The sequence below is a fragment of the Bidens hawaiensis genome, unplaced genomic scaffold (genome assembly GCF_021521415.1).
Source record: "Bidens hawaiensis isolate Kalapana, Puna unplaced genomic scaffold, B.hawaiensis_p1.1 tig00001179_1, whole genome shotgun sequence".
Classification (NCBI taxonomy): Eukaryota; Viridiplantae; Streptophyta; class Magnoliopsida; order Asterales; family Asteraceae; genus Bidens; species Bidens hawaiensis.
The window spans coordinates 1444871-1454914 of NW_027491068.1; the positions used below are offsets into that span (position 1 = coordinate 1444871).

Here is a 10044-nt window from a genome sequence, read left to right on the forward strand (position 1 = left end):
CTCCCTTTCTTTTAACAGCAATTAATAAACTACAACTCGAACTTTTCAGGATTTGAACCCCCGACCTTTTGATTGTGCGGTACATCACTAACCAACCAGGGTGTCGGTTACTAGAAATTGAAAGCTTAGAATTAGCCTGATTCGAAATAGACTAAGGTACCGTTTGGTATGCAGGAATGAGAAGATGAATGAAATGAAAAAAGAGATGTTTGGTTGGTCAATGTAATGGAATCAACCATTACACAAGAATCTCATTCCATTAAAACCATTCATCCCTCCTTTTTTTTCATTCCATTCATTGTACCCTACAAACAGCACCACCTAACATCTACCACCACACCACCACCGCCATCACCTAACTGCCGTCGCCATCGCCTGACCGCCACCACTTGACTGTTACCACTATTCTTACCACCACCACCACCACCTGACCACCCTCCATCACAACTACTACCACCTGATCACCCGCTACCACAACTACCACCGCTGCCGCTGCCACCACTAACTGACTACCACCTGACTTCGCCGCCACCATCATTTGACCATCAGCTCCACCATCGACTCCATGCCACAAGCAATAATGACCGCCATTGCCATTTTTTGTTTTGTTAATTTTTATTTATTCGAGGTATATATCTTTGTCATTTGTATTTCATTCCCGTGGGTTTTTTTTTCTACCAAACAACATAAAGTAATAATTCATTTCATTCATATAGGTTAACCATACTAAACAAATGAATTGTAATGATTCATTTCATTTCATTGTCCATTCTTTTCCTCATCAATTCCATTCCCCTTTATTCCATTACATCCTACCGAACATAGCCTAAATCGCCAATTACAATGGTAAAAACCGAAATTTGTTAATAATAACATCGATACCTCAAAACAATTGAACATCCACATACCAATACTAACATGATCGGTTAACAAAAGTACAAAGCTATTCACCGAAGACAAGAATCAAGAACATTTGCTATGGAAAAATTCGGGTCTGACCCATTTCTTTTTTTAAATGGCAAATGTTACCTTTACCGTTATTCACTCCTAAATTACACCAAACTTGACTAGAATTAAACCCAAGACCTCCCACATAAGAGGCTTGCAGTGGACAAGCCTCAAGTGATGACGTGGTCACACATTAATACTCCTGGCGCAAAAAGACTACTTGTCTCCAAGTTAGATGAAGGGAATTTTTGCGCCATGCAATAAGCCACTCAATTGTGAAGCCATTGAATTGTTATTTACGGAATTTACTCCAAATTGTACTGATAATTGACATAGCATTCCATGTTACGTGTTATGATTGGGCTGGAATTTTCATAAAAAAAGAAAAAAAATGTGTAACCATTTGAAAACTCAACCGTTATATCTTTAGACAATATTTGATAAGATTGCTATTTAGGACAAACATAACTAATTAAGTTAATGGGAAATTTCCTTGGTTTGCAGAATAATATGTACTTGGGAGGTCATACGGGACTCTCTTAAGTCAATTTTGGTGGTTTGATATATAAGAATAACCGCCACTTGTTAAAGTGGTTAATTACTACAAAATAGATTAGTATTTGAGACTGAAAAATTAGTCTTTGATGCCCCACAATTAGTCCCTAATGGTTATGGAGGACTGAGTCGCTAGCCAGTAACAAATGCCTAGTCCTAGATAGTGGTTTTGGTAACTAAAAAATCAGTCCTCATTGTATGACGCTAACAAAGACTAACAATCAGTCTTCGATACATACAACTTTAGTCCTTAATCTGTCCCCTTGTGCCACATCATGTCAGTCTCCAATGCATTTTTGATGACTGCAAATTAGTCTGGGATATTGTGATAGTTCAATCCCTAAAGCATAAGTTTATGAAGTGAAAATCAATCCTCTAAACATGTCTATATTGTCCCTAATATGCTTTATTAGATTTATGATTTCATATCAAATCAGTCTCCAATAAGGTGTTTTGAAGACTAAGATATAGTCCACAATACTACTGAATTTCGGTCGTTAATATGCCTTTTATTAAAGACTGAAAATTAATCGTAGATATCATTTTACTGTAGCCCCAAGCATGTACTTTTAGAGCCTATAAATCATTCCCCAATATGTATTAACAATCACTAACAGATCTCTTCAACAATAGTAATATATTCTTAAACCTAATCCATTTCTTTCTTCATTCTCAAAATATCATAACCGTACAAATCAATCAGTTCTGATGGTTAAAAGGTATTAGACAAAAAAAAAGTACAAAATGTCTTAAACAACTATTGCTGAGTAGTTAGTTCATCTATACCATGAGCTTCAATACTCACTAGTGTGGATATTGTGCTCTCCAACCCCGGAAAATTTATTTGACGAACTCTAGCAATCTTTAATGTTTCTCCTTACTCTGTTTTGATTTCAAATCGGGTGTACCAACTTGTTTTCAAAGATCTTCTCTCTTGAATACCTTCGATGCAGATTTTGTTGTTTTCTCCTTGGCACAAACACTTTGTATTGCCTCTTTTTCTAGCATGTGTTCCATAGAAGTTATAGTCACTCCTTAAATTACTTGGGCATCGCCTCGTTTTCATGGAAAACAATATTTTCCTGAAACAATAAAAAGTACATGAAAAAGATAAACCACATTAAACTTGTTTAAAGTGGGGATAATGTTGATAAACTAATAATGTTGCCCGGAAATCAAAGTAAATGGGTATAAACGCCTAACTTAAACTGCTACTCACTAACTGAGATATACCAATGGCAATACAAGTCGTTGAAGTTAACAAGCAGTCGCTACAAGAAGTTGGTTTGTCTAGATCCCACATTTAATCGGTTATAACAATTGGCAATTACACAATATAAATAAAAGTTTACCCACATTTAGATAACATCAAGACACAATAATTAAATACATAACCAATTAGGAAGATGTCTATAGCAACTAAAAGCTAACTCATCCGTAGTGTATACTATTTCAATCTATTCCTTCCCACTCAAGTTACAAGAATATTAAGTCATGACCATAAATCAAAACTCCTAACACCATGCCTCATCCGAACATTACATCCCTTAAGACAAAAGTTTGCTAGTGCACCTACCCCATTATCCCAAAAAAGCTTAAAAACACATACATACATACATACATACATACATAATGAAAAATCACCTGTGAAGAAGCCCAACTTCAAACTATACAGTGAAGGATGCCAGTTTCATATGCAACAAGTGGTGGATCCAAAATTTGTCACAAATGAGGGCACACACAAATTAAAACATATAAAAAGAATTACGTTAAATTGTAATTGAAAAAAAAAAGAGAAGAAAAACATAATAAAAAAAACACAGTTTTACCCCGCTGATAATGTTAAGAAGATGATGTGTGTAAGACCCGATTCTTAGAGCAGAATGAGAATGAGGCATGTCCCTCACAAGTGTTAAATTCCCATGTCGCTGCTAATTTCCTGTAAATCCATTTATCGGAATTTGATGTTAACTAATATTTTATATCCAAACATTATAGAGATGAAAACATCAAATAAAATAAAAACAAAACCAAACCATATAAAATATAAAATAAAACTTTAAATCGTACCAAACACTATAAAGGAGGTTAATTAGATATGAATATACATAACTAAAAATGTCACATGCTTACAACTTTATGCATATTCAAACTGCTATTTTGGCGTCAACATGTTCTCTTATCTAAATGAAGAATAATTGGGTCTTAAATATCTCAGGAAAAGACAATCATTAACATCAAAATTGGTGAAAGAAAACCCCAAAATTTTAAATGATTCAATAACAGCAATCAAAAGTATTCAAGGCGGTTTTCCACTCATCACCCGTCCTAAGGCGAATCTGATGGCACCTACTCTTTAAATCCAGTTTCGTGAAAATAGTGGCACCGCTTATCCGGTCAAGCAAATCATCAAGTCGAGGAATTGGAAATCTGTACCTAACAATAATCTTGTTGATGGCATGACTGTCAACACACATATGCCATGTTCCACCCTTCCTGGGGTCAACATGGCATGGACAGCACAAGGACTCATATTTTCCCGAATATACCCCTTAAAAATCAAGTCATCAACCTGCCAGAGCAACTCCTTATGCTCATTAGGACTCATTCTATAGTGTGGCTTATTAGGAAGTTGGGCATCTGGTTCCAAATCAATATGGTGCTGGATGTCACGCAAAGGGGGCAAACCATCCGGTAACTCATCAGGAAAGACATCAACAAATTCATCAAATAATGGAGCCATAGCTTCAGGAATTTTAGTCTTCTCAGACACTTCCCTCCCTAACAACACAAAAACCGTATATGCATCTTTTAACTTATCTTCAAACTGACTAATAGTCAAATAATTACTGGAAGGCTTCGTGACTAACTCTTTTGGCTTGCTAGGAACAAGAGTTATATTCACACCACCAAACATAAAGCTGTAAGTATTTGCACGCCCATTATGTTCAATGCTACGATCAAATTCCCAAGGCCTACCCAACCATAAATGACATGCATCCATAGCAACCACATCACACCTAACTTCATATATATATATATATATATATATATATATATATATATATATATATATATATATATATATATATATATATATGTTGTACCAACAGAAAAAGAAACAAGAGCTCTCTTGGATACCGTTACCTCACCTCCCTTCTTAATCCATTGTAGCTTATACGGTTTGGAACGACTCTCTGTTTTCAAAGCCATCTTATGAACTGCCTCTTCTGAGATCAAGTTATCACAACTTCCAGAATCAATAACAAAGGTGCCAAACCTTCCCCAAGACAGTACACGTGGAGTGAAATATGTTATGCTTAAGCCAATCATCACCATCTGTCTTTGGTGTATAGCAAGAACGCCTAACCACCAAGTTCACCCCCACATCACCGGTCACCACCTCTTCTTCGTACTCGGACTCTTCATCATACTCTGGGCATTTTCATAATCTTCATACTGATCATCCTCAGATTCAACAAACAAATGCCTCTTACCAGCTTGTTTACAATCAACTTGCCGATGGCTGTCTCACCACACTTGAAACACTTCACCCAGCAACTACTAGCCTCCTTAGAAGATGAACTGGCATTGTTAACCCCTGGCCTCTGTTGACTAGGCACGACACGAGTTCCTCCACTACCCGACCCCAAACTTTCTCCAGTAGGGGTTGGTGAATATGAACCGCCCACCCGACGATTTTGTTTTTCAAAAGCCAATGCCCGTTGGTGTGCCTTGGGGGTTGTTAACAGATCAAACAAGCTGGTAAGAGGCAGCCCCTACTGAAGGAAGTTCAGGGTCGGGTAGTGGCGGACCTTGTGTCGTGCCTAGTCAACAGAGGCCGGGGGTTAACAATGCTAGTTCATCTTCTAAGGAGGCTAGTAGTTGCTGTGTGAAGTGTTTCAAGTATGGTGAGACAGCCATCGGCAAGTTGATTGTAAACAAGCTGGTAAGAGGCATTTGTTTGTTGAATCTGAGGATGATCAGTATGAAGATTATGAAAATGCCCCAGAGTATGATGAGGAGTCCGAGTACGAGGAAGAGGTTGTGACCGGTGATGTGGGGTTGAACTTGGTAGTTAGGCGTTCTTGCTATACACCAAAGACAGATGGTGATGATTGGCTTAAGCATAACATATTTCACTCCACGTGTACTTTCTTGGGGAAGGTTTGGCACCTTTGTTATTGATTCTAGAAGTTGTGATAACTTGATCTCAGAAGAGGCAGTTCATAAGATGGCTTTGAAAACAGAGAGTCGTTCCAAATCGTATAAGCTACAATGGATTAAGAAGGGAGGTGAGGTAACGGTATCCAAGAGAGCTCTTGTTTCTTTTTCCAGTTAGTACAACATATATATATATATATATATATATATATATGATGTTAGGTGTGATGTGGTTGCTATGGATTCATGTCATTTATTGTTGGGTAGGCCTTGGGAATTTGATCGTAGCATTGAACATAACGGGCGTGCAAATACTTACAGCTTTATGTTTGGTGGTGTGAAGATAACTCTTGTTCCTAGCAAGCCAAAAGAGTTGGTCACGAAGCCTTCCAGTAATTATTTGACTATTAGTCAGTTTGAAGATAAGTTAAAAGATGCATATACGGTTTTTGTGTTGTTAGGGAGGGAAGTGTGAGGAGACTAAAATTCCTGAAGCTATGGCTCCATTATTTGATGAATTTGTTGATGTCTTTCCTGATGAGTTACTGGATGGTTTGCCCCCTTTGCGTGACATCCAGCACCATATTGATTTGGAACCAGATGCCCAACTTCCTAATAAGCCACACTATAGAATGAGTCCTAATGAGCATGAGGAGTTGCTCTCGCAGGTTGAAGAATTGATTTCTAAGGGGTATATTCGGGAAAATATGAGTCCTTGTGCTGTCCATGCCATGTTGACCCCAGGAAGGGTGGAACATGGCATATGTGTGTTGACAGTCATGCCATCAACAAGATTACTGTTAGGTACAGATTTCCAATTCCTCGACTTGATGATTTGCTTGACTGGATAAGCGGTGCCACTATTTTCACGAAACTGGATTTAAAGAGTAGGTACCATCAGATTCGCCTTAGGCCGGGTGATGAGTGGAAGACCGCCTTCAAGTCTCGTGAAGGGTTGTATGAGTGGTTGGTGATGCCTCTTGGTTTATATAATACCCCCCCCCCCCCAACACTTTTATGCAAGTCATGAACCAGTTGTTTAGGCCCTTTATCGGTAAATTCATGGTGGTTTATTTTGATGATGTTTTCATTTATAGTGCTAATATTGGTGAGCATGTTAGCCATATACGACAGGTTTTGACCTTACTTTGCAAAGACAGCTTGTATGCAACCAAGAAGAAATGTGTCTTCATGGCCCCAAAAGTTCTCTTTTTGGGATATGTTGTTTCGGGGGAAGGAATACAGGTCGATGAGTCAAAAGTTTCAGCCATTAAGCAAAGGCCAACCCCAAACTCAAAAACTGAAGTACGCAGTTTCCATGGTGTTGCTTCGTTCTATAGATGATTAATATGAAATTTCGGTTCTATAATGGCACAAGCGAAAGACTGTATGAAAGGGGAGACCTTTATGTGGAGTGAAGATGCTCAATTAGCTTTTCATTTAATTAAAGAAAAACTTACAGTGGCACTGATTCTAGGATTACCAGATTTTTCTCAAGCTTTTGAGCTACATACAGATGCCTCGTATGGTGGAATTGGGGCAGTTCTAAGTCAAGGGGGCGGCCCGTTGCCTATTTCAGTGAAAAGTTGACAGGTGCCAAGATTCGTTATAGCACGTATGATATTAATTTTTATGCAGTGGTCCAGGTTGTGAAACATTGGCGCTTCCATAAGGAGTTTGTTCCTTTTACTGATCATGATTCCTTGAGGCATATTCATAGTCAGGACAAGGTGTCTCATAAGCACGCATGATGGATGGCTTTCTTTGAAAAAATTACTTTTGTGGTGAAACAAAAGTCTCGGGTTTCAAATCGGGTGGTAGATGCTTTGAGTAGGAGGAGTAATTTGCTTGTTTCCATGAGGTTTGGTGTGCCGGGTGTAGACACCTTCATGGAGCAGCTAATGGTGGAACCTTATTTTTTTGTTGTTTTGCAGGATGTGCAATCAGGGAAAAGGTCAGATTTTCTAGTGTATGACGGTTTCCTTTTCAAGAGAAATTAATTGTGTATTCCAGACTCCAGTCTTCGTCTTCAAATCATTCAAGAGTTACATGGTGAAGGGAATGTTGGAGGGGACCGTACGTTACTGTTGGTGCAATTTTCCTACTTTTGGCCTACTATGCGCAAGGAAGTAGATCGGTTTGTGAAGCGTTGTAGGGTATGTCAAGTATTAAAGAGAACCGCTACTAATGCTGGATTCTATATGCCTTTATCCGTTCCTTCACAACCTTGGGTTGATATTAGCATGGATTTCGTGTTGGGATTACCAAGTACTCAGCGTGGTCATGATTCGATTTTTGTTGTTGTTGATCGGTTTTCTAAACTGGCTCACTTTGTTCCTTGCAAGAAGAAGACAGATGTAGTTAATGTAGCTAAATTGTTCTTTAGAGATATCTACAGTTGCATGAGTTACCAACTTCTATTGTGTCTGATCGGGACACTCGTTTCTTGAGTTATTTTTGGCGTAGTCTGTGGAATATGGTGAATACTTATTTCAATTTCAGTAGTGCCTACCTTCCTCAGACAGATGAGCAGACAGAAGTTGTTAATCGTTCACTTGGAAATTTTCTGCGGTGCCTAGTGCATGAACATGTGAAGGCCTGGGATCAAAAACTATGTCAAGGTGAGTTTGTTCATAATCATGTTGTCAATCGAAGTACCGGGTTTAGTCCATTTTAAGTGGTTTAATTTTGAGCGAACCTGGAATTAGGTGAAATCGATGAAGCGGGTTAAAAATTGGTCGGGTCATTGAAAATAGGCCGACCAACAATTTTGGAGGCCAAAGCGGAATGAACTTTCGAGACAAATAAGAGGGTAAATTGGTTTTTTACACACCACCATATGAAAGTTAAAATAAATGTTATATTTTATACAATATATATATAAATAATTAAGTCACATTTTGGACTCACCTCTTTAATTATTATATACTATCATCAAATACCATGGTCATTATTATGACGTCATGACGGAACCAAAAACTTTTAATCTGAAGATCACAATATAATTTTTGTTTATATATGTTTCGTGAATTTACTTACCGTAGTTGATAATAATAAGACCACAAATTATATTTTTGAAAATAACTTTTTATATATAAAGTATTACATATTATAATATTTTTTAGCAAACTAAAATTATATATTATTAAGCCAAATAGTAAAATTATTACTAAAACATAAAAGTGGAGTTCATACCCAAAATACAATTAATATATCAAACAAAAAAACTAGTAAAATGACAAAATAAAACTATTAGTTTCATAATCTTAAAAATTGAGTGAATGCAAGATTTAAAAAAGAAAAACAGTACAATATTATAAAATAATATTGGGCATTATTAAATTATATGAGTTAATACATGTATGCACAACTCTAAAAAAAGGAAAAAAAATATTTAACTATACATTGTTCATCTTCCCAATTCTTTCTTTTGTCTTCACATTCTTCAGCATGCCGAACCATTGCAGCTCAAGAACAACTTGTAAATCCGACGATGACGGTTCCGACAGTGGGCACGAACTGGTGTTAGACGGTGGGGACTGATTGTTGAGTCATAATATGCTAACCTATACCTGAAAACACGGTATTCCGGCAGCCGGACGGTGGGCACCGACCCATCCTTGCCATAAGCTGGATCCGCCCCTGCCTTGACCTGATGTCACTTTTCATTCCTGGTTCTGTCCCCAAGAAGGTGAAAGATTTTGTGAAAGGGCTGCATGAGATTCATAAAGATGTGCACAAATATATTTTCTTTAAAATTGAAATGTATATATAAAATAGTTTATGTTTAAAGAGTATATTAACATTCAATTTTTGAGACATCTTCATATTGAAGAAAATTATAATACTTTTTTTAATTTTTTTACAAATATTCAGTCTTAAAAATGATAGACAAATTTTCCAATTTTATATTTATTATAAGACTATGTGATAGTTGAACAACATTGTGTTTATAATGACAATATGAAAGTAGTTTAAAAAGGAAATTTTGGTTTCTTTTTTGTCTATGGTCATGTATTGAATGTAAAACATTTTTGTGAAATACTTTAGCTACATCTTTCACATCGAAATGCCTCATTATTTTAAATGTTGTTTCCAGTGACATTGCTTCATTATTGTATACCAATGGTAAAGCAACTCATTCTCGATTTAAAATTTAAATATATGTGATGACATAAAACGACTATATCTGTAATACATTTTTTTAACATAATATAAAAGAGACTTAATTATCTTTTTTTTATTTGTATTAAATTATTCATTATAATTTATACAATAGTTTATCCCGTGTAATACACGGGTTTCTAAAGCTAGTACCCTTAGAGCATTCTCATCCAACCCTCTATCCCTAAATTCAAAATTACACTAAAAGACACT

General features: G+C 36.7%; 1 protein-coding gene across 1 annotated transcript; it reads right to left on the reverse strand.

Moving 5' to 3' along the window:
• Positions 1 to 3892: 3892 nt before the first annotated feature.
• LOC143561833 (uncharacterized) lies at positions 3893 to 4507 on the reverse strand. The gene has a single exon (XM_077049805.1). It carries the CDS (start codon positions 4505 to 4507, stop codon positions 3893 to 3895), a length of 615 nt encoding a protein of 204 aa, XP_076905920.1.
• Between the last annotated feature and the right edge of the window lie 5537 nt (positions 4508 to 10044).

Bases quoted from the DNA above. Each gene is read 5' to 3' on its own strand.
- LOC143561833 (XM_077049805.1), bottom strand. From the start codon at position 4,507: ATGGATGCATGTCATTTATGGTTGGGTAGGCCTTGGGAATTTGATCGT.